Source organism: Anomaloglossus baeobatrachus, chromosome 9 (genome assembly GCF_048569485.1).
Source record: "Anomaloglossus baeobatrachus isolate aAnoBae1 chromosome 9, aAnoBae1.hap1, whole genome shotgun sequence".
Lineage (NCBI taxonomy): Eukaryota > Metazoa > Chordata > Amphibia > Anura > Aromobatidae > Anomaloglossus > Anomaloglossus baeobatrachus.
Genome location: NC_134361.1, coordinates 222,017,107 through 222,042,371, shown reverse-complemented (window position 1 = coordinate 222,042,371; position 25,265 = coordinate 222,017,107). Strand labels below are relative to the sequence as shown.

At 53.6% G+C, this 25,265-nt stretch overlaps 1 protein-coding gene across 2 annotated transcripts in view; it reads right to left on the bottom strand.

The window, feature by feature from the left end:
* GDI1 (GDP dissociation inhibitor 1) overlaps positions 1 to 25,265 on the bottom strand; it is a 95,680-nt gene that overhangs the window by 39,018 nt on the left and 31,397 nt on the right. For both annotated transcript variants that reach the window (XR_012725320.1, XM_075324607.1), the window contains exon 7: positions 25,134 to 25,233. Coding sequence is in view for 1 of the 2 variants with exons in the window: in XM_075324607.1 (XP_075180722.1) it covers positions 25,134 to 25,233 (100 nt within the window). In the remaining variant the exon portion in view is untranslated. The remainder of the gene's footprint in view (positions 1 to 25,133; positions 25,234 to 25,265) is intronic.

Here is a 25,265-nt window from a genome sequence, read left to right as displayed (position 1 = left end):
CGGGCGCCGGGATCGGCGGCCAGGAAGCCCAGGAAGGACGGGCACAAGGGACTGGGACGCGGGGAGCGTGGCAGGTGAGCCGGGAAGCGGGGCAGGGGACCCGGGAAGGGGAGCCGAGGACCCGGGGAGCGTGACAGTACCCCCCCCCCCACGCCCCCCTCCCCGCAACCGAGACATGAAGGCACGGATCAGAGGAGTGCCCACATTCTCCCTGGGTTCCCAGGATCTATCCTCAGGACCATACCCCTCCCAGTCCACCAGGAAGAACTGCCGGCCACGAACAGTCTTCATGGCCACGATATCTCTTACCGCGTAGATGTCGTCCTCAGCAATAGGAGGAGGAGCCGGGCTGGCAGCAGCGGAGAAGGGACCAAGGAATACCGGCTTGAGGAGAGAGACGTGGAAGGAGTTGGGTATTCTCATCGTGGCCGGAAGCTTCAGTTTGTAGGAGACCTCATTGATCTTGCTGAGGACCTTAAACGGCCCGATGTAGCGAGGACCCAGCTTGTAGGAAGGAATCTTCAGTCGGATGTACTGGGAAGCAAGCCAGACCAGGTCACCAGGAGAGAAACACGGAGGGTCTAGACGCCTTTTGTCAGCGTGTTTCTTCATCCGCTGGGAAGCGCGCCCAAGGGACGCCTTGACAGAGTCCCAAATGGTAGCGAAGTCACGGGCTACAGTATCAGCAGCAGGGACATCCGAAGAAGGGGATATAGGCAACGGGACGGAAGGCTGTAGTCCGTAAACGACATGGAAGGGAGATTTGGAGGACGACTCACTGACGTGGTGGTTATGGGAGAACTCAGCCCAAGGCAGAAGCGTGGACCAGTCGTCGTGATGGACGTTGACATAGTGACGTAAGAAGGATGTCAAGATTTGATTGACCCTCTCCACTTGGCCATTAGACTGAGGATGGTAAGCGGAAGAAAAGTCCAGAGTCACTCCCAGATGTTTGCAGAGAGCCCTCCAGAAGCGGGAGGTGAACTGAGTTCCTCTGTCGGACACGATGTGGGAAGGAAAGCCATGTAAGCGAAAGATGTGTTGTATATAGGCTTCCGCGAGTTCCTGAGCAGAGGGCAGTCCGGGCATAGGGACGAAGTGAGCCATTTTGGAGAACCGATCCACCACGACCCATATGACTGTGTGTCCGGAGGATACTGGCAAGTCCGTAATAAAGTCCATCGCTATGTGTTGCCATGGAACTGAGGGTATCGGCAGAGGCAGAAGACGGCCATAGGGCCGGTGTTTGGGCTACTTGTTCCTGGCACAAGAGGGGCAGGCAGAGACAAAGGCGGCAACGTCCGTGCGAAGGGATGGCCACCAGTAATGGCGTACAATCGCACCCCATGTTCTCTTCTGGCCTGCATGGCCGGCTGTTTTCGAGGCATGACCCCAGTGTAACACTTTTTCCCTGTCGGTCTCAGAGACATAGGTCTTCCCGGGTGGTATCTGGGCCAGAGTGACAGGAGCCACCGGAACAATCTTGTTAGGAGAGATGATAGGTTGGATAGTCTCTTCCTCCTGCTCCAGGGGCATGAGAGACCTAGACAAGGCATCAGCGCGTATATTCTTGTCCGCGGGTCGGAAATGAAGCTGGAAGTCAAACCTGGCAAAGAATAAGGACCACCTGGCTTGCCGTGGGTTCAGTCGCTGAGCGGACCGCAGGTATTCCAGGTTCTTGTGGTCCGTGTAGATAATCACGGGGTACACTGCTCCTTCCAGGAGGTAGCGCCACTCCTCCAGAGCCAGTTTGACCGCTAATAGCTCTCGGTCACCGATGGTGTAATTACGTTCAGGTGCTGAGAAGCTTTTAGAGAAGAAACCGCAAGTCACCATCTTCCCGGAGGAGGATTTTTGCATGAGCACTGCTCCGGCTCCTGAGGAGGAAGCATCCACCTCTAAGGTGAACTGGCGGTTTAACTCTGGTCGGTGGAGTACAGGAGAGGAGGCGAATGCTCGCTTCAGGGAGCAAAATGCGGCGTCGGCCGCAGGTGACCAGTCCTTTGGATTAGCCTCCTTTTTGGTCAGAGCGGAGAGAGGAGCAGTCAGGGCGGAGAAGTGAGGAATAAACTGGCGGTAGTAGTTGGCAAATCCCAGGAACCGTTGGATTGCCTTCAGCCCAGCAGGGGGGGGCCAGTTGAGAATGGCGGAGACCTTCTTGGGATCCATCTGCAGCCCAGTCCCCGAGATGATGTATCCCAGGAAAGGAAGAGAAGACTGCTCAAAGACGCACTTCTCATATTTGGCGTAGAGACGATTCTCTCTCAGTCTTTGTAGAACCAGCTTTACGTTCTCTCTGTGGGTCTGGAGGTCCGGAGAGAAAACAAGAATGTCATCCAGATAAACTACTACACATACGTAGAGGAGGTCCCGAAAAATGTCGTTCACCAGTTCTTGGAATACGGCAGGAGCGTTACACAGACCGAAGGGCATCACACAGTATTCATAGTGCCCATCGCGAGTATTAAACGCGGTCTTCCATTCGTCCCCAGAGCGGATACGAACTAGGTTGTAGGCACCCCGAAGATCCAGTTTGGTGAACACACGGGCTCCTCTGAGCCGATCGAACAGTTCGGGGATGAGCGGTAGGGGGTACTTGTTTTTTATAGTAATCTGATTCAAGCCCCGGTAGTCAATGCATGGGCGAAGGTCACCCTCTTTCTTCTTAACGAAGAAGAAGCCTGCTCCCGCAGGAGAGGAGGATCTCCGGATGAATCCCTTTGCCAGGCTTTCCATGATGTAGGTGGACATGGCCCTGGTTTCGGCTGGAGACAACGGATATATCCGTCCTCGAGGTGGTGTTGTTCCTGGGAGCAGGTCGATGGCGCAATCGTAGGGACGATGTGGCGGAAGTACCTCAGACTCCTTCTTGTCGAAAACGTCCGTGAAGGACCAATAGGCCGAGGGCAGACCCGGTAGGTTCTCAGGAACCGGAGGTCGTCGGACTGGTTGTATAGACTTTAGACATCTCTCATGACAGGCAGAGCCCCAACGGGTGATTTCGCCAGTACCCCAGTTGACTGAGGGTTCGTGTGTTCGCAACCAAGGAAGTCCCAGCAGGACTTGGTGGGACATGTGTGGAAGGACGTAGAGAGCGATGTTCTCGGTGTGCAGAGCACCGATACGCAGTTCCACCGGCTTCGTGATCCAGGAGATGGTATCAGAGAGGGGTCTCCCATCCACCGAGGCAATCAGTAGGGGCTTCTCGAGTAGAGTAACAGGCAGCTGGTATTTGTCCACCGTGGCCTGCTGGATAAAATTGCCTGCTGCTCCGGAGTCGAGGTATGCCTCAGCCGTGAAGCGCGTCTCTCCTGTTGATACTTGTACCGTCCACATAACTGGGTCGGAGAGAGTCCCAGCACCTAGGGTGGCCTCTCCTACCAACCCTAGGCTTTGGAGTTTCCCGGCCTTTCCGGACAGGAGCGTAGGAGATGTGTGTCCCCTCCGCAGTAAAAGCAGAGGCCCTTGGCGAGCCGCTCTGCTCGACGTTGGTCAGACTGTCGTACTCGATCAACCTGCATGGGTTCGTGGACAGGAATCCCAGCTGTAGATGACTGTGGCACAGAGGACTTCTGTGGCGGAGAGGAGTGCCTTACCGCACGTCGCTCACGAACCAGCTCTTTGGAGCGCTCCTGAAAACGAATGTCCACTCGCGTGGCTAGGGCAATCAGGGCATCTAGGGTGGAGGGCATGTCACGACCCGCCAACTCATCTTTGATGCGACTTGACAGTCCTTCCCAGAAGGCGGCTGTCAGGGCCTCATTATTCCACCCGAGTTCAGAAGCCAAAGTGCGGAAACGGATGGCGTATTGGCCCACCGTCAGTGTTCCTTGACGTAGGCGGAGAAGTGAAGAAGCAGACGCAGAGGCGCGTCCCGGCTCGTCAAAGGTACTGCGAAAGGCCTGCAGGAACTCTTGAAGATCCTTGGTCATGGGGTCCTCCTTCTCCCACAAGGGGTTCATCCACGCCAGTGCCTCGCCCTCCAGGTGAGACATTATAAAGGCGACCTTGGCTTGGTCGGAGGCGAACAGATGGGGCAGCTGCGTGAAGTGAAGGGAGCATTGGTTTATGAAGCCCCTGCAGGTCTTGGGATCTCCAGCATAACGAGGAGGTGACGCCAAACGGAGTCGGGAAGCATCCGACGCGGCTGCCACTGGTGCGGGAGCCGTGGATTGCCTAGTGGGAGACCTGGGTGCTGCAGGCGTCATTGATGCTTGTAATGTGTACAGGCGAGTGTCCACGGAGGTCATAAATTGCAGCATGCGGGTCTGGACTTCACGCTGGCGTTGGAGTTCCTCTTGCAGGGCCAATAGTGCTGCAGCGGGATCCATGGCCTGATCTTACTGTCAGGGCCGGGCGGTCGGGCAGACCCAGGAGGTGGATCCACTGGACCGAACTCTAAGATGGTGGTAGGGAGTCCGGTAGCTGAAGCACTGATGGGCAGCAGAACAGTCCGTGCAAGTGAAGGTAGCGAAGGAGTCCCTGGGACCACGGAGTCACAGATGGTAGTCCGGGTGACGTAGCTCAGGTTCGGAGGCCGAGATGATGTCAGGCGGGGTCCGGAACCTTGGGAGCGAGATGACAGGTCACCGCAGGGATCCGAGATGGTACGGACTGTCAGATGGCAGACGGACAGCGTGCGGGGCTCGGGATTCAGCAGGACTGGATGGCGAGGCGAGATCAGCTCTAGAAGAGAGATACGTAAGTATGGCAGGAAAACACAAGGAGACCTGACTCCTAGCTCAGAAAACACGAAGATCAGGCCCCGCCCCCTTGGACAAGAACCCCCTTTATACCCCGTACCTGTCTAACCTCATTTCCTGTTAATGGGCGCTGGCCCTTTAAGAAAGGGTCAGTGACCGCGCGCGCGCCCTAATGCGCGTGCGCGCGGCCCGGGTGCCAGAAGCCAGGGAAGGAGGCTGAGAGGAGGACGCAGGGGAGCCGAGCAGGGCCTGGGAGGCCGTCGGGCGCCGGGATCGGCGGCCAGGAAGCCCAGGAAGGACGGGCACAAGGGACTGGGACGCGGGGAGCGTGGCAGGTGAGCCGGGAAGCGGGGCAGGGGACCCGGGAAGGGGAGCCGAGGACCCGGGGAGCGTGACATATAGGTGGAGTTGGGGGAGAAAGATCTAGCACCTGGTTGATGGACGCTATAAGGTCATTTACTATGGCGTCCCCTTCAGGTGTATCAAGATTGAGAGCAACGTCAGGGTCAGAGCCCTGAGCTGCGACCTCCGCTTCATCCTCCAGATAGTCCTCAAGCTGAGACCCCGAGCAGCGTGAGGAAGTCGGGGAAGATTCCCAGCGAGCCCGCTTAGCCGGTCTGGGACTGTGGTCCGTGCCGGAGTCCTCCACGTGAGACCTAGGGGCCACCCCGGGAGCACGCTGCGGCGCAGACCGAGAGGGGCCTGGAGGCGATGATCCAACAGTGCCCGGGGCCTGTGTAAGGACCGATCTGGACTGCAAGGCTTCTAGTAGCTTAGCAGACCATTTGTCCATAGACTGAGCCATGGATTGTGAAAGCGACTCAGAGTTTCTCAGCAAAAACTGCAAACTCTGTCCCTGCCACCTGGACAGGGGGAGCAGGCGGTTCTGCCTGAGCCGAGGGTCCCACTAGTGCCCGAGGCTCCGGCTGAGCGAGTGCAACAGGGGCCGAGCATTGCTCACAGTGAGGGTAGGTGGAACCTGCAGGTAACATAGCCGCACAAGAGGTACAGGTTGCAAAATAACCCTTTGCCTTAGCGCCCTTGCTCCTTGCGGACGACATGCTGTTGTCTCCTAGGAGAGTGATCACTGAGGGTATATAGCCAAAAGCAAAACAACTCGTCCGAACAGAGAAAATATATACAAATATATATATATATATATATATATACTTCGGCACCCTAGGGCATACCTCCCAACCGTCCCGGATACAGCGGGACAGTCCCTCTTCTGAGCCTTTGATCCCAGGTCCCGCCCGTGAGGCTGTTTGTCCCGGCTCCACCCACCCACTGTAGCCCCGCCTCGCTGTTTCTCCCTTCTACTATTCATTACAGAGTCGAGCGCGCACCTACTCCTGTGACTGCTGCTGAGGTATGAATCACCCCCTGCAGCAGAGCGACCCCCCTGCAGCAGAGCCGCCCCCCCCCTGCACCAGAGCCGACCCCCCCAGTCCCGGAGCCTGCGTTTGTCTGCAGCTGTTCTCTGATTCCCTGTGTGCGGCTTCTCACTGCTGCAGACACGCGGGGAGTCAGGAAGCTGAGGAGACCGTGCAATCAGCACTTCTCTCTCCTGCAGATAGCACTGGCCAGTAATAACCTATGCAGAGTGACATCTGCAGGCTTCTATTAGCTTACCGATCAGTGGTCTCCTGCCTGTGGAGCACAGCTGCTGGGTCCTAGCTTCCCAACAGCTTCAGCTCTGCTTTATCCTGGCTCCCCTACCAGTTAAAGGGAAACTGTCAGCAGAAATTTCACAATAAAAATAAAAGATTCCCCTCTGCAGCTCCTGGGCTGCTTCTAGAAAGGTTCCTGTTGTTATTGTGCCCCCTTTGAGACCTACAAAAATACTTTATGAAGTCTTACCTTTTTGTATGCAAATGTGTTTTTATGGTCACGGGGGCGGGCTGTCTGGCGTCCGTTATTCCCCCTCCTGCCGCTTTACGCAGTCCCCCATTGCTCATTTACATACACAAGGACGCCTTCCTCATGTAACTGTCCTCCCGAAGTTTTGCGCATGTGAACGCTTTTTCAGGTGATTGCGCAGGCACGAGATTATGGGCGGCGCTGTGATTGTCATCAGCAGCGTTAACCAAGTACCCGCCCATAATCTCGTGCCCGCACTTTTCCCTCTGACTCCACCGTTATGCGCAAGTGCTGGCCATATGAACCATGTTACCTATTACTGCTTGCACGAGATTATGGGCGGGTACTTGGATGACTTTGCTGATGACAATCACAGCGCCGCCCATAATCTCGCGCCCATGGTAATAGGTAACGTGGTTCATATGGACAGTGCTTGCGCATAACGGTGGAGGCAGAGTGAGAAGCGTGGGCACGAGATTATGGGCAGGTACTTGGATGACGCTGCTGATGACAATCACAGCGCCGCCCATAATCTCGCGCCCATGGTAATAGGTAACGTGGTTCATATGGACAGTGCTTGCGCATAACGGTGGAGGCAGAGTGAGAAGCGCGGGCACGAGATTATGGGAAGGTACTTGGATGACGCTGCTGATGACAATCACAGCGCCGCCCATAATCTCGCGCCCATGGTAATAGGTAACGTGGTTCATATGGCCAGTGCTTGCGCATAACGGTGGAGGCAGAGTGAGAAGCGCGGGCACGAGATTATGGGCGGGTACTTGGATGACGCTGCTGATGACAATCACAGCGCCGCCCATAATCTCGCGCCTGCGCAATCACCTCAAAAGCGTTCACACTTTGCACAGTGCTTACTCCCGCGAGAGTGGCACTGGGCATGCACAAAACTTCAGGAGGACAGTTACATGAGGAAGGCGTCCTCATGTATGGAAATGAGCAATGGGGGACGGCGTACAGCGGCAGGAGGGGGAATAACGGACGCCAGGCAGCCCGCCCCCGTGACCATAAAAACAGATTTGCATACAAAAAGGTAAGACTTCATAAAGTATTATTTTAGGTCTCAAAGGGGGCACAATAGCAACAGGAACCTTTCCAGAATGCAGCCCAGGAGCTGCAGAGGGGAATCTTTTATTTTTTTTGCTAAATTTCTGGTGACAGGTTCCCTTTAAAGGGAACCTGTCAGGTGCAATCTGCACTCAGAGCCAGGAGCCGTTCTGGGTGTATATTGCTAATCCCTCCCTAACCGTCCCTGTATACACTAGCATAGATAAAGGCATCTATAGAAAAAGTATTTTTAAAGAGCTTATATCTTATGCTAATTAGCGCGGGGACTAGTCCCAAGGGCGTTACTTCACTTGGCAGGTCGGCTCACATAGCGTGTTAGTACTCACACAGGGGCGTAATAACATGCTAACATGCTATGCGAGCCGACTAGCCAAGTGAAGTAACGCCCTTGTGACTAGTCCCCGCGCTCATTAGCATAAGATATAAGATCTTTAAAAATATTTGTTCTTGATCTCTTTATCTATGCTAGTGTATACAGGGACGGTTAGGCAGGGATTAGCAATATACACCCAGAACTGCTCCTGGCTCTGAGTGCATATTGCACCTGACAGGTTCACTTTAAAGGGAACCTGTCACCAGATTTGGGGCCTATAAGCTGCGGCCACCACCAGCGGGATCTTATGTACACATTCTAACATGCTGCATACCTCCCAACCGTCCCGGATACAGCGGGACTTTCACGCTTTACGTTGTTTGTCCCGTTGCCACGGGCGGGACGGCCGGCTCCCGGGCTCCGCCCACCCACTCTCTCTCCGCCTCCCTGCTTTTCCCTCCTACCATCCTAGTAGACGTGGCATAGAGAGGAGCGCTGCCTGTGCTGCTGCTGGTACAGTAAACTAATCTCCCCAGCGCTGATTTCCCTCCCTCCCCCCTCACCCCCGGCCGGAGCCTGTCTGTGCGGTCGGCCGGCCGCCTGTCTGTGCGGTCGGCCCGCCACCTGTCTGTGCGGGCGCCCCCCGCCGCCTGTCTGTGCGGGCGCCCCCCGCCGCCTGTCTGTGCGGGCGCCCCCCTGCCGCCTGTCTGTGCGGGCGCCCCCCTGCCGCCTGTCTGTGCGGGCGCCCCCCTGCCGCCTGTCTGTGCGGGCGCCCCCCTGCCGCCTGTCTGTGCGGGCGCCCCCCGCCGCCTGTCTGTGCGGGCGGCCCGCCGCCTCATTGTGCGGGCGGCCGGCCGCCTCTCTCTGCGGGCGGCTGGCCGCCTCTCTGTGCGGGCGGCCCGCCGCCTGTCTGTGAAGGCGGCCGGCCGCCTGTCTGTGAAGGCGACCGGCCGCCTCACTGTGGCTGCCTGCGTGTCCGTGCTGGAGGCCCGCCGGCTGCCTGCGTGTCCGTGCTGGAGGCCCGCTGGCTGCCTGCGTGTCCGTGCTGGAGGCCCGCCGGCTGCCTGCGTGTCCGTGCTGGAGGCCCGCCGGCTGCCTGCGTGTCCGTGCTGGAGGCCCGCCGGCTGCCTGCGTGTCTGCGTTAGGGGGCGTGGCCTAAAAATTTGCCGCGGCGCGCTACACGCGCCGCAAGCTTTGTCCCTCTTTTCCTTCTTTAAAAGTTGGGAGGTATGCCCTAGGGGGACCAGCACCGGGTGACCGGTGTGGCTTACCGACCGCCCAAAGCGGTGTGTGTCCACCAGATTCCCTGCCTTGGGCCTCCCAGAGCTGCAGAGCTCGTTCCTGAAATCCTCCACCGGCAGAATGTGTTGTAAAAATGGCTGCCGGAGCTCTCAGGGGGAGGAGGGAGCCGTGGGCGGCGACTAGTAAAGTGCGGGAATCTGGTGCCCCACAGTGATCAGTGAGGGGGGGAAGAAACCTAAAGTATGCTCCAGCCCTCACTGCCGACGTCAGGTCGACCGTCCCGCCCTTACCCCTGACTGGCAGGCCCGGGGGCGGGAGTTATGGTACTAGGCCGCATGAAGCCGGGGACTAAATTTAATACCGCGGCCGACAAACAGGCGCGGTCGGCGCGGAAGTCCCGGTTGTCACAAAACCAGCAGCAGCTGCAGCGTCTGTGAAACAAGCGCTCCATGCACCGTCCCCATGGGGACACAGAGTACCTTTAGATGCAGGGCCCTGTCCCTGATGATACAAAGTCTCCTGTCCGGCAGATTCCCACAGGGGCTGCGGAGGGAGCCCGGTCCCAGTGAATGGATGACCGGTTAGGATCCCACTTCTCCCAGAGCCTCTAAGGGATGGTGAAGGAAAACGGCATGTGGCTCCAGCCTCTGTACCCGCAATGGGTACCTCAACCTTAACAGCACCGCCGACTGAGTGGGGTGAGAAGGGAGCATGCCGGGAGCCCTGTGGGGGCCCTCTTTTCTTCCAACCGATAAAATCAGCAGCTGCTGCTGACTAAAATGGGAGCATGAGTGGATGTGTGCCTCCTTCCACACAAAGCATAAAACTGAGGAACCCGTGATGCACGGGAGGGTGTATAGGCAGAGGGGAGGGGTTACACTTTTTAAAGTGTAATACTTTGTGTGGCCTCCGGAGGCAGAAGCTATACACCCAATTGTCTGGGTCTCCCAATGGAGCGACAAAGAAATAACAACTTTGTGGTAAAAAAAGAGAATTTTGTTTACTTACCGTAAATTCTTTTTCTTATAGTTCCGTATTGGGAGACCCAGACCATGGGTGTATAGCTTCTGCCTCCGAAGGACACACAAAGTACTACACTAAAAAATGTAGCTCCTCCCTCCGAGCATATACACCCCCTGGATAACCAAATATAGCCAGTTTAGTGCAAAAGCTGAAGGAGAATAGCCACCCACAAGTAGAGATAGAGCAAAAAAACGGAACAACCGGAGCCTCTGTCTACAACAACAGCCGGTGATAACACACGGAACAAGAAACTGCCAACAGGCAACAGGGAGGGTGCTGGGACTCCCATTACGGAACTATAAGAAAAAGAATTTACGGTAAGTAAACAAAATTCTCTTTTTCTTCATCGTTCCTATGGGAGACCCAGACCATGGGACGTCTCAAAGCAGTCCATGGGTGGGAAATAAACAGAAAACTGAGAAGTAGGCGAAACCTAACTTCACAAGTGGGCGACAGCCGCCTGAAGGATGCGTCTGCCCAAGCTCGCATCTGCCGAAGCATGAGCATGCACTTGGTAGTGCTTCGAAAAGGTGTGCAGGCTAGTCCAAGTGGCAGCCTGACAGACCTGCTGAGCCGTAGCCTGGTGCCTGAAAGCCCAAGAGGCACCGACAGCTCTGGTCGAGTGTGCCTTGATCCCCGGCGGGGGAGGCACTTGAGTACACTGGTAGGCATCAGAAATGGCCGACCTAATCCAACGAGCCAGGGTCAGTTTAGAAGCCGAGAGGCCCTTACGCCGACCTGTGGTCAGCACAAAAAGAGAGGTGCACCGCCTAAGAACAGCGGTACGTGACACATAGATCCGGAGCGCCCGCACCAGATCTAAAGTATGCAACGCTTTTTCAAAGCGATGAACAGGAGCCGGACAAAAGGAAGGCAATGAAATGTCCTGGTTAAGGTGGAAAGGAGATACCACCTTAGGGAGAAAGTCCGGAGTCGGACGGAGAACCACCTTGTCTTGATGAAAAACAAAAAAAGGTGACTCCGAAGAGAGCGCAGCTAAATCAGAGACTCTCCTGAGGGAAGTTATGGCCACTAGAAAGACGACTTTCTGTGAAAGACGAAACAAGGAAACCTCCCTAAGAGGCTCAAAGGGAGGTTTCTGCAAGGCCGTGAGGACCAGATTAAGGTCCCAGGGGTCTAAAGGCCACCGGTAAGGCGGAATGATGTGAGATGCGCCCTGCATAAAGGTGCGCACCTGAGCCAGCCGGGCGATACGCCGCTGGAACAACACTGACAGAGCCGAGACCTGTCCCTTGAGGGAATTGAGGGATAGTCCTAGCTGCAGACCGGACTGTAGAAAGGACAGGATGGTCGGCAAGGAAAAAGGCCAAGGGGCATGGCCGGAAGAACGACACCAGGACAGGAAAATTTTCCAAGTCCTGTGATAAATTTTGGCCGAGGAAGACTTCCGAGCCCGAGTCATAGTGGAGATGACTTCAGGAGGAATTCCAGAAGTCGTCAAGATCCAGGACTCAAGAGCCACGCCGTCAATCTGAGAGCCGCAGAATTCTGGCGGAAAAAAGGACCTTGTGAGAGAAGGTCTGGGTGGTCCGGGAGATGCCACGGCACCTCTCCGGACAGATGGAGCAGGTCTGGGTACCAAGCTCGCCTGGGCCAGTCTGGAGCAATGAGGATGACCCGACGGCCCTCCATTCTGATCTTGCGCAGAACTCTGGGCAAGAGAGCTAGAGGGGGAAACACGTAAGACAGACGAAACTGGGACCAATCTTGAACCAGCGCGTCCGCTGCAAAGGCCTGAGGATCGTGGGAGCGAGCCACGTAAACCGGGACCTTGTTGTTGTGCCGGGATGCCATTAGATCCACTTCAGGAGTGCCCCACTTGCGGCAGAGTGACCAAAACACTGCCGGATGCAGAGCCCACTTGCCGCTGTCCACGGTTTGACGGCTGAGATAATCTGCCTCCCAGTTTTCTACGCCTGGGATGTGGACTGCGGATATGGTGGACTTGGAGTCCTCCGTCCACTGAAGGATGCGTTGAACCTCCAACATTGCCAGGCGGCTGCGAGTCCCGCCCTGGTGATTGATGTAGGCAACCGCTGTCGCGTTGTCTGACTGGACTCGAATGTGCTTGCCCGCCAACAGGTGGTGAAAGGGTACGAGAGCTAGGAGCACAGCCCTGATTTCCAGCACATTGATCGAGAGGGCTGATTCGGACAGAGTCCAAGTGCCCTGTGCTCGGTGGTGGAGATATACTGCTCCCCAGCCGGAAAGACTGGCATTCGTGGTGAGAATCACCCAGGACGGGGCCAGGAAGGAGCGTCCCTGAGACAGAGAGAGAGGCCGAAGCCACCACAGAAGGGAGCCCCTGGTCTGTGGCGACAGAGCCACCAACCTGTGCAAGGAAGAGGTCCGCTTGTCCCAACAGCGGAGAATGTCCAGCTGCAGAGGACGCAGATGGAACTGGGCAAAGGGAACCGCTTCCATTGACGCCACCATCTGACCCAGCACCTGCATTAGGTACCTGATGGAATGACGGCGGGGCCTCAACAGAGAGCGCACCGCCAGATGGAGGGACTGCTGTTTGACCAAGGGCAGCTTGACAAGTGCCGGCAGAGTCTCGAATTGCATCCCTAGGTACGTGAGTTTCTGGGTCGGAGTCAGAGTGGACTTGGGCAGATTGACAAGCCACCCGAATTGAACAAGAGTGGCGAGAGTGAGCGAGACACTCGCTGACAGTCTGCACTGGATGAAGCCTTGACTAGAAGGTCGTCCAGGTAAGGAATCACTGCCAACCCCTGGAGGTGCAGAACCGCAACCACTGCTGCCATGACCTTGGTGAATACTCGAGGGGCCGTGGCTAACCCGAAGGGGAGAGCCACGAACTGGAAATGTTCCTCTCCGATTGCAAAACGTAGCCAACGCTGGTGTGACACTGCGATTGGCACATGCAGATAGGCATCTCTGATGTCGATGGATGCCAGGAAATCTCCTTGGGTCATTGAGGCAATGACTGATCGCAGAGACTCCATGCGAAAATGCCGCACCTGAACATGCTTGTTGAGAAGCTTGAGATAATAATAATAATAATAATAATAATAATTTTATTCATTTATATAGCGCTATTAATTCCACAGCGCTTTACATACATTGGCAGAGATCCAGGATGGGCCGGAAGGAACCGTCCTTTTTGGGGACTAGGAAGAGATTTGAGTAGAAACCTCTGAACCGTTCCCGGGCGGGAACCGGTACAATTACTCCGTTGGCCTGCAAGGATGCCACAGCCTGAGAGAAGGCGGCGGCCTTGGAGCAGGGGGGAGTTGACAGAAAAAATCTGTTTGGCGGGCTGGAAGAGAATTCTATCCTGTAGCCGTGGGAGATGATATCCCGCACCCACTGATCAGAGACGTGCTGAAACCACACGTCGCCAAAGAGGGAGAGCCTGCCACCGACCAAGGACGTTGTTGGCTCGGCCAGATACTCAAGAGGAGGCTGCCTTGGTGGCAGCAGCTCCTGCGGACTTCTGGGGACGCGGCTTTGTGCGCCAGTTGGGCTTCTGGTCCTTGGCTGAGTTAGTGGACGAGGCCGAGGGCTTAGAGGACGACCAGTTAGAGGAACGAAAGGAACGAAACCTCGACTGGTTCCTGCCCTGGACAGGTTTCCTGGCTTTAGTCTGTGGCAAGGAAGTACTCTTCCGCCAGTAGCCTCCTTAATAATCTCATCCATTTGTTCACCGAACAGCCTGGACCCAGCAAATGGGAGCCCAGCAAGGTACTTCTTTGAAGAAGCGTCTGCCTTCCACTCTCGAAGCCACAAGATCCTGCGTATAGCGAGGGAATTAGCCGAAGCCACCGCAGTGCGGTGAGAAGCCTCCAGCATGGCAGACATGGCGTAGGATGAAAAGGCCGAAGCCTGGGAAGTTAAGGCAACCATTTCAGGCATGGAGTCCCTAGTGAGGGAATGCATCTCCTCTAGAGAAGCAGAGATGGCTATGAGAGCCCACACTGCTGCAAAAGATGGGGAGAACGAGGCCCCTGCTGCCTCATATACAGATTTGGCCAGAAGGTCAACCTGGCGGTCAGTGGGATCCTTAAGTGAGGTGCCGTCAGCCACTGATACAACTGTCCGGGCTGAGATTCTAGACACCGGAGGGTCTACCTTTGGTGAGTGAGCCCACTCCTTGACCACCTCAGGTGGAAAAGGAAAACGGTCATCAGAACCACGCTTTGGGAAGCGTTTGTCAGGACAGGCCCTGGGCTTAGACACAGTGGCTTGAAAACTGGAGTGGTTGAAGAACACACTCCTTGTTCTCTTAGGCAAGGTAAACTGGTGCTTTTTTGCCAGAGAGGGTTGCTCCTCTGATACTGGCGGATTGAGGTCCAGTACAGAATTAATGGACGCAATCAAATCACTAACATCTGCTTCACCCTCGGTCAGATCAATGGGGCACATGGAGGTAGCGTCCGAGCCCCCTGTAAAGGCATTCTCGTCCTGCGAGTCAGCTCTGGAATCAGAGCCGCGGGACGAGGAAGGCGAGGGGACCCTGCGTCTCCTTTTAGGAGGACGGGGTCTGGGAGCAGGTGAAGAATCCTCTGTGAGCTCTGCAGAGCGAGCCGTAGTAGCAGAGGCGCCCTGAGAAGGGGGCTGATGCATGCTCAGCAGAGTCCGGGACAACTCTCCCATGGAGTCGGCAAAAGACTGGGAGATAGACTTAGAGAAGGATTCCACCCAAGCCGGGGGTTCAGCCACCGGGGCCGGAGCAGCCAGAGGGACCACTGGGGAGACTCCAGGCTGAGGCACCACCATGTTAGAGCAGGCATCACAATGTGGATATGTGCTCGGTTCAGGCAGTACCAGCTTACATGCAGTGCATATTGAGTACAGCCTTGCAGCCTTGCTCCTAGTGTGAGACATGCTGCTGAGGTGGGGGCTCTGAGCCAGAATGACCCCCAGAGAGTGTATAAGAAAGGTCCACAACCGGAGGTTGTGGCTTACCAGATCGTTTGTGTGCCCTCCGGATCCCACAGCTCGGACCCCCAGACAGATTAGCAGAGATGCTGCAGCCAGCGCCGATCAGTATGAGAACGCTGATAAAATGGCGCTGGAGCGAGTAAAGGGGGCGGGGCCTAGTCAAAAGAGCGGGATCCGGAGGGCTAAGGAGATATACAGGGGAGGGAAACATCTCCTCAGAGAGGAGTGTCCTCCCCTATGCCGAACGGCCGCTGGGCGGAGCCGCACTGTCCCTCTGCATGACTGACATGCAGGGGCAGTGAAAACGAAAGTAGGCCGCAGGCGAAGCCGGGGCCTAAATTTTACAATGCAGCCGACGCGCAGGCACCCTCGGCGCGGTTCTCAGGTGAAAACCAGAGAACCGGCCGGAAATCTCACCAAAGTTAAATAACACACTCTCCCCACAATAAAGTGCAAGGGACCCCCCGACAATAACGTCTCAAATACTTAGCTTGTGAGACGCAGGGCCAGGTCCCTGAGGGATGAGTGCTCCGTCCGGCAGGGTCCTGAGAGGGCTGCGGATGGAGACCGGTCTCCTGCAAGGCAGTGAGAACCGTGCTGGCTCCCACTTCAAGCCAGAGCCCGAGGGATGGTGAAGGAGCACGGCATGTAAGGCTCCAGCCCTGAAATCAACCTTAACAACACCGCCGACACAGTGGGGTGAGAAGGTACATGCCGGGGGTCCAGGCTTGGACCCGCTTTTCTTCAAACTCTTTAAAATCAAAAATCAGATGAGAATGCATGTGTGGATGTGTGCCTCCTGAACACAAAGCATTGAACTGGCTATATTTGGTTATCCAGGGGGTGTATATGCTCGGAGGGAGGAGCTACACTTTTTAGTGTAGTACTTTGTGTGTCCTCCGGAGGCAGAAGCTATACACCCATGGTCTGGGTCTCCCATAAGAACGATGAAGAAATATTTTTTTTTATTTTCACGGCCTAACATTATAAAGAAGGGAATTTTGTTACTTACCGTAAATTCCTTTTCTTCTAGCTCTTATTGGGAGACCCAGACGATTGGGTGTATAGCACTGCCTCCGGAGGCCACACAAAGCAATTACACTAAAAAGTGTAAGGCCCCTCCCCTTCTGGCTATACACCCCCAGTGGGATCACTGGCTCACCAGTTTTAGTGCAAAAGCAAGAAGGAGGAAAGCCAATAACTGGTTTAAACAAATTCTCTCCGAGTAACATCGGAGAACTGAAAACCGTTCAACATGAACAACATGTGTACCCGCAAACAAACCAACAATCCCGAAGGACAACAGGGCGGGTGCTGGGTCTCCCAATAAGAGCTAGAAGAAAAGGAATTTACGGTAAGTAACAAAATTCCCTTCTTCTTCAGCGCTCTATTGGGAGACCCAGACGATTGGGACGTCCAAAAGCTGTCCCTGGGTGGGTAAAGAAATACCTCATGTTAGAGCTGCAAGACAGCCCTCCCCTACGGGGAGGCAACTGCCGCCTGCAGGACTCTTCTACCTAGGCTGGCGTCCGCCGAAGCATAGGTATGCACCTGATAATGTTTGGTGAAAGTGTGCAGACTCGACCAGGTAGCTGCCTGGCACACCTGTTGAGCCGTAGCCTGGTGTCGTAATGCCCAGGATGCACCCACGGCTCTGGTAGAATGGGCCTTCAGCCCTGATGGAACTGGAAGCCCAGCAGAACGGTAGGCTTCAAGAATTGGTTCTTTGATCCATCGAGCCAGGGTGGCTTTAGAAGCCTGCGACCCTTTGCGCTTACCAGCGACAAGGACAAAGAGTGCATCCGAACGGCGCAAGGGCGCCGTGCGGGAAATGTAGATTCTGAGTGCTCTCACCCGATCTAACAAATGTAAATCCTTCTCATACCGATGAACTGCATGAGGACAAAACGAAGGCAAAGAGATATCCTGATTAAGATGAAAAGAGGATACCACCTTCGGGAGAAACTCCTGAATAGGACGCAGCACAACCTTGTCCTGGTGGAAGACCAGGAAGGGAGCCTTGGATGATAGTGCTGCCAGCTCAGACACTCTCCGAAGAGATGTGATCGCTACCAGAAAAGCCACTTTCTGTGATAGTCTAGAAAGTGAAACCTCCTTCAGAGGCTCGAAGGGCGGCTTCTGGAGGGCAACTAGTACCCTGTTCAGATCCCATGGATCTAACGGCCGCTTGTACGGGGGTACGATATGGCAAACCCCCTGTAGGAACGTGCGCACCTTAGGAAGGCGTGCCAAACGCCTCTGAAAAAAGACGGATAGCGCCGAGACCTGACCTTTAAGGGAGCCGAGCGACAAACCTTTTTCTAACCCAGATTGCAGGAAAGAAAGAAAGGTAGGCAATGCAAATGGCCAGGGAGACACTCCCTGAGCAGAGCACCAGGACGGCTGCAATCGGATCTGATCTTGCGTAGCACTCTGGGCAAGAGTGCCAGAGGTGGAAACACATAAGGGAGCCGGAACTGCGACCAATCTTGCACTAGGGCGTCTGCCGCCAGCGCTCTTTGATCGCGAGACCGTGCCATGAAGGTTGGGACCTTGTTGTTGTGCCGTGACGCCATTAGGTCGACGTCCGGCACCCCCCAGCGGCGACAGATTTCCTGAAACACGTCTGGGTGAAGGGACCATTCCCCTGCGTCCATGCCCTGGCGACTGAGGAAGTCTGCTTCCCAGTTTTCTACGCCGGGGATGTGAACCGCGGATATGGTGGAGGCCGTGGCTTCCACCCACATCAGAATCCGCCGGACTTCCTGGAAGGCTTGCCGACTGCGTGTCCCCCCTTGGTGGTTGATGTATGCCACCGCTGTGGAGTTGTCCGACTGAATTCGGATCTGCCTTCCTTCCAGCCACTGCTGGAAGGCTAGTAGGGCAAGATACACTGCTCTGATTTCCAGAACATTGATCTGAAGGGTGGACTCCTGCTGAGACCACGTACCCTGAGCCCTGTGGTGGAGAAAGACTGCTCCCCACCCTGACAGACTCGCATCTGTCGTGACCACCGCCCAAGACGGTGGCAGGAAGGATCTTCCCTGTGATAATGAGGTGGGAAGAAGCCACCACTGCAGAGAGTCTTTGGCCGTCTGGGAAAGGGAGACTTTCCTGTCCAGGGATGTTGACTTCCCGTCCCATTGGCGGAGAATGTCCCATTGAAGTAGACGCAGATGAAACTGCGCAAACGGAACCGCCTCTATTGCCGCCACCATCTTCCCGAGGAAGTGCATGAGGCGTCTTAAGGAGTGCGGCTGACTTTGAAGGAGAGCCTGCACCCCAGTCTGTAGAGACCGCTGCTTGTCCAGCGGAAGCTTCACTATCGCTGATAGAGTATGAAACTCCATGCCAAGATACGTTAGTGATTGGGTCGGTGACAGATTTGACTTTGGGAAGTTGATGATCCACCCGAACGCCTGGAGAGTCTCCAGTGCAACATTCAGGCTGAGTTGGCATGCCTCTTGAGAGGGTGCCTTGACCAGTAGATCGTCCAAGTAAGGGATCACAGAGTGTCCGTGAGAGTGCAAGACTGCTACCACTGCCGCCATGATCTTGGTGAACACCCGAGGGGCTGTCGCCAGACCAAATGGCAGAGCTACGAACTGAAGATGGTCGTCTCCTATCACGAAGCGTAGAAAGCATTGGTGCTCTGTAGCAATCGGCACGTGGAGATAGGCATCTTTGATGTCTATTGATGCTAGGAAATCTCCTTGAGACATTGAGGCAATGACTGAGCGGAGGGATTCCATCCGGAACCGCCTGGCGTTCACATGCTTGTTGAGCAGTTTTAGGTCCAGAACAGGACGGAAGGAGCCGTCCTTTTTTGGAACCACAAAGAGATTGGAGTAAAATCCTCGCCCCCGTTCGTGAGGGGGGACAGGGATCACGACTCCTTCTGCTCTTAGAGAGTCCACCGCCTGCAGCAGGGCATCTGCTCGGTTGGGGTGTGGGGAGGTTCTGAAGAACCGAAGTGGAGGCCGAGAACTGAACTCGATTCTGTACCCGCGAGACAGAATGTCTGTTACCCACCGGTCTTTGACCTGTGACAGCCAAATGTCGCAAAAGCGGGAGAGCCTGCCACCGACCGAGGATGCGGAGGGAGGAGGCCGAAAGTCATGAGGTAGCCGCTTTGGAAGCGGTTCCTCCATTTGTTTTCCTGGGGCGTGAGTGAGCCCGCCAGGAATCTGAGCTCCCTTGTCTCTAGATAATGGCAAGCTGGTTAAGCATTTTTTGGAACCAGCATCTGCTTTCCAGTCCTTTAACCACAAGGCTCTGCGCAAAACCACAGAATTGGCGGACGCCATAGCGGTACGGCTCGTAGATTCTAGGACAGCATTGATAGCATAGGTCGCAAACGCAGACATTTGCGAAGTTAGGGACGCCACTTGCGGCACTGCTGGATGTATGAAAGCATCCACCTGTGCTAAACCAGCTGAAATAGCTTGGAGTGCCCACACGGCCGCGAATGCTGGAGCAAACGACGCGCCGATAGATTCATAGACAGATTTCAACCAAAGGTCCATCTGTCTGTCGTTGGCATCTTTAAGTGAAGCGCCATCCTCTACTGCGACTATGGATCTAGCCGCAAGCTTGGAAATTGGGGGATCCACCTTTGGACACTGGGTCCAGTGTTTGGCCACCTCAGAGGGAAAAGGATAACGGGTATCCTTAGAACGTTTAGAGAAACGCTTGTCTGGATGAGCGTCGTGTTTCTGGATCGATTCTCTGAAGTCAGAGTGGTCCAAAAAAGCACTTAATTTACGCTTGGGATATAGGAAATGGAACTTCTCCTGCTGTGCAGCTGCCTCCTCTGCAGAAGGGGCTGGGGGAGAAATATCCAACAGCCTATTAATTGCCGATATAAGGTCATTAACCATGGCGTCACCATCAGGGGCATCCAGATTGAGAGGGGCCTCAGGATTAGACTCCTGGTCACCGTCCTCAGTGTCATCACAGAGAGACTCTTGTCGCTGAGACCCTGAACAGTGTGAAGATGTGGAGGGTCTTTCCCAGCGAGCTCGCTTAGGCTGCCTGGGACTGTCATCTGAGTCAGAGACTTCAGCCTGTGATGCTTGAGACCCCCTTGAAGTACGGATTAGTTCCAACTGAGGGGGACCGGAGAGCATAGACACAGCAGTGTCCATGGTCTGAGTAACTGGCCTGGACTGCAAGGTCTCCAGTATTTTTAACATAGTCACAGACATTTTGTCAGCAAAAACTGCAAAGTCTGTCCCCGTCACCGGGGCAGGGTTCACAGGCGTCTCTGCCTGGGCTACCACCACATTAGGCTCTGGCTGACGGAGTGCCACTGGGACTGAACATTGCATACAATGTGAGTCTTTGGAGCCTGCCGGTAGATCAGCCCCACATGCAGTACAAACAGTGTACACAGCCTGTGCCTTGGCACCCTTGCGTTTTGCGGATGACATGTTGCTGCCTCCTCAGAGCAGTACAGGGTGTTCAGCCAAGAAGCGACCTTACAGTGCACTATATAAATATATATATATATATGGTACCAAGAAAAAAGTACACTAATATAACACTGAGGCACTAGAGGGGCCAGCACTACTGTGCTGCTTACCACCCGCTTAGGAGCGGTGTGTGGACGCCAGAAATCCCTCTAGTCTGGGTCTCCCAGAGCCTGCTGCCTTTCCCCAGCCAGCCGCATGTGTAATGGCTGCCGGCGTCCTTGTGGAGAGGGGGGGCGGGCCCTGGGCGTACACCGACGAAGAGCGGGAAGTCTGCTTCCCCCTGTGCCTAGTGAGAGGGCTGGAGCATGTAAATAAAGCTCCAGCCCTCGGCGCTGTTAATTGAGCAGCGTCTCTCCCCTACCCTGATTGACAGGGTGGGGGCGGGAACGAAGCGGCACTAGGCCGCAGAAGCCGGGGGCTAAAGTTAGAAGCGCCGCCGCCGTAAAAGCGCGGTCGGCGCAAAGTCCCCGGCGCACTACAAGTCGCAGCTGCGCCGCCGCTCCAGGAGCGGTCGGCGCAGTAGTTCCCAACATGAAACGTCACTCAGCAAAGCTGCAGTGACCTAACCCCGGCGCACAGCGCTACTGTCCCCGGCGCACTATAACGCTCAGCAAGCCTGAGAGTGTCCGTGCCTGCCGGGGACACAGAGTACCTGAAAGTTGCAGGGCCTTGTCCCTGAACGGCACTCCCGCTCCAAATCCAGCAGGTTCTATGGGTCTGTGGATGGAGCCCGGCCCCAGGGCTTGGGGGCCGGCAAGATCCCACTTCCACAGAGCCCTCCAGGGGATGTGGAAGGAAAACAGCATGTGGGCTCCAGCCTCTGTACCAGCAATAGGTACCTCAACCTTACAAGCACCACCGCGGGTGAGAAGGGAGCATGCTGGGGGCCCCATATGGGCCCTCTTTTCTTCCATCCGATATAGCCAGCAGCTACTGCTGACTACAAACAGTGGAGCTATGCGTGGATGTCTGACCTCCTTCGCACAAAGCAGAAAACTGGTGAGCCAGTGATCCCACTGGGGGTGTATAGCCAGAAGGGGAGGGGCCTTACACTTTTTAGTGTAATTGCTTTGTGTGGCCTCCGGAGGCAGTGCTATACACCCAATCGTCTGGGTCTCCCAATAGAGCGACGAAGAAATTCTGTGAAGCACCTGGGGGTTCAGGGTACTCACCAAACATCTAACTAAATTCTTTGAGGGGTCTATTTTCCAAAATGGGGCCACATGTAAGGTATTGCCAAACTCAGGAGAAATTGCACAATAAATTTTATGCTGATTTTTTTCCTTTTACTCTTGTAAAAAAAAAGCTACCTGGTTGAAGTCACGATTTTGTGGCAAAATGTTATTTTTTTATTTTCATGGCTCAACGTTACAAAATTCTGTGAAGCACCTGGGGGTTCAGGGTAGTCACTAAACATCTAGATAAATTCCTTGAGGGGCCTAGTTTCCAAAATGGGGTCACTTGTGGGGGGTTTCTGCTGTTTAGGTACCTTAGGGGACCTCCAAATGCGACATGGTGCCCGCAATCTTTATCAGCCAAATTTCCTTTCCAAAACTCAAATACTGCTCCTTCCGTTCCAAGCCCTCCCATTTGTCCAAACAAAGGTTTCAGACCACATGTAAGGTATCACCGCGCTCATAAGAAAGTGGGTAACAAACGTTGAAGTCAAATTTTTGGAATTACCTCTTGAAAAAGTGAGAATATTGATGCTAAAGCAACATTTTTGAGAAAATTATTAAAATTTTCAATACGACAACGTAACGTTAACAAAATCTGTGAAATACTTGTGGGTCCAAAATGCTCACTATACCCCTAGGTAGAGGCCTTGAGGGGTCTAGTTTCCAAAATGGCATCACTTGTGAGGGGTTTCTTCTGTTTAGGTTCCTTAGCGGACCTGTAAATGCAACCTGGTGCCCGCAATCTATTTCAGCCAAATTTGCTTTCCAAAATTCAAATATTGCTCCTTCTGTTCCGAGCCCTCCCATTTGTCCAAACAGAGGTTTCTGACCACATGTGGGGTATCGGCGCGTTCATAAGAAAGTGGGGAACAAGTTTTGGGGTCCATTTTGTTGTGTTATTTCTTCTAAAAGTGAATAAATTTGGGTTAGAGCAGCATTTTTAGGTAAAATTTAATTTTTGCTTTTTTTCATTCCACATTGCTTTTGTTCATGTGAAGCACCTGAAGGGTTAATAAACTTCTTGAATGTGATTTTGAGTACTTTGGGGGGTGCCGTTTTTAGAATGGGATCACTTTTGGCTATTTTCTGTCACCTCGGCCTATCAAAGTCACTTCAAATATGATGTGGTCCCTAAAAAAATGGTTGTGTAAATTTTGATGTAAAAATGAGAAATCGCTGATAAACTTTGAACCCCTCTAACTTCCTAACAAAAAAAATGTTGGTTTCAAAATCGCGCTGATGTAAAGTAGACAAGTGGGAAATGTTATTTATTAACTATTTTGTGTGACAGAAATCTCTGGTTTAACGAGATAAAAAATCAAAAGTTGAAAATTGCTAAATTTTCAAAATTTTTGCCAAAATTAAATTTTTTTCATAAATAAACACAAAAAATATTGTCCTAAATTTGGTACTAACATGAAGTCCAATATGTGACGAAAAAACAGTCTCAGAATCACTGGGATCGGTTGAAGCGTTCCAGAGTTATAACCTCATGAAGTGACACTGGTCAGAATTGCAAAATTTGGTCTGGTCATTAAGGTGAAAATTAGCTCCGTCACTAAGGGGTTAAGAGGATTTTTTTTTATTATTGATCAACAACGATGTTCTCAATCAGCACAAAAGACTCATAAATATCAAAGCTTAATATTTTTGGCAGTTGGAGGGTTTTTAGATTTGTCTATCTTAGGAGGATCTGTTTGTGCAGGTAAGTATTACTGTGCAGAATTATTAGGCAACTTAATAAAAACCAAATCTATTCCCATCTCACTTGTTTATTGTCACCAGGTAAACCAATATAACTGCATAACATTTAGAACTAAACATTTTTGACATGCAAAAACAAAACCCCAAAAAGTGAGTGCCCAATATAGCCCCCTTTCTTTCTGATGACACTCAGCAGCCTCCATCCATAGATTCTGTCATTGCTTGATCTGTTTACGATCCACATTGCGTGCAGCAGCCACCACAGCCTCCAGACACCACAGCCTCCAGACACCACAGCCTCCAGACACCACAGCCTCCAGACACTGCTCCCAGAGGTGCACTGTTTTCCCTCCCTGTAGATCTCACATTTTATGAGGGACCACAGGTTTTCTATGGGGTTCAGATCAGGTGAACAAGGGGGCCATGTCATTATTTTTTCATCTTTTAGACCTTTACTGGCCAGCCACGCTGTGGAGTAGTTGGATGCATGTGATGGAGCATTGTCCTGCATGAACATCATGTTTTTCTTGAACGATAGCGACTTCTTCCTGTAACACTGCTTGAAGAAGTTCTCTTCCAGACACTGGCAGTAGGTCTGGGAGTTGAGCTTCACTCCATCCTCAACCCGAAAAGGTCCCACAAGTTGATCTTTGGTGATCCCAGCCCATACCAGTGCCCACCTCCACCTTGCTGGCGTCTGAGTCGGAGTGGAGCTTTCTGCCCTTTACTGATCCAGCCTCTGGCCCATCCATCTGCCCATCAAGAGTCACTCTCATTTCATTCGTCCATAAAACCTGGGAAAAATCAGTCTTCAGATATTTCTTGGCCCAGTCTTGACGTTTTATCTTATGTTTCTTGGTCAGAGGTGGTGGTTTTCAGCCTTCCTTACCTTGGCCTGTCCCTGAGTATGGCACACCTTGTGCTTATTGATACTCCAGTAACGTTGCAGCTCTGAAATATGGACACACTGGTGGCAAATGGCATCTTGGCAGCTTCACGCTTGATTTTCCTCCATTCATGGGCAGTTATTTTGCGCCTTTTTTTGCCCAACACGCTTCTTGCGACCCTGTTGGCTATTTGCCATGAAACGCTTGATTGTTTGGTGATCACGCTTCAAAAGTTTGGCAATTTCAAGACTGCTGCATCCCTCTGCAAGACATCGCACAATTTTGGACTTTTCAGAGCCCGTCAAATCTCTCTTCTGACCCATTTTGCCAAAGGAAAGGAAGTTGCCTAATAATTAAGCACCCCTTATATAGGGTGTTGATGTCATTACACCGCACCCCTCCTCATTACAGAGATGCACATCACCTGAGTTACTTCATTGGTAGTTGGCTCTCAGCCTATACAGCTTGGACTAGGACAACATGTATAAAAAGGATCATGTGATCAAAATACGCATTTGCCTAATAATTCTGCACAGTGTAAGCACCATGAAGCTGTTTCCAAAACTGCATTCAAGCCCATGACAGCAGAACGGATCACCGAACCCACACGTTACTGCTCGTATGCAGGATATTCAGACGATGCTACAGATCTTACCAGATAGGAAGGAACTTACCGACTTATCTTATGCCCGTACTCTACTTCAATGGCCCAACGTCATGATTCCCTAAGAACTTACCTCTCCCTCTGACTTTACTCCAACCACTTTCCCTTTCTCCACTACAATCTCATCCACGCTCTTGTTTAACATGTACGTGCCACCGTAGATAGCGCTGAGCCTGCAAAGGGCGGAGGAGAAAGGAGCAGCATC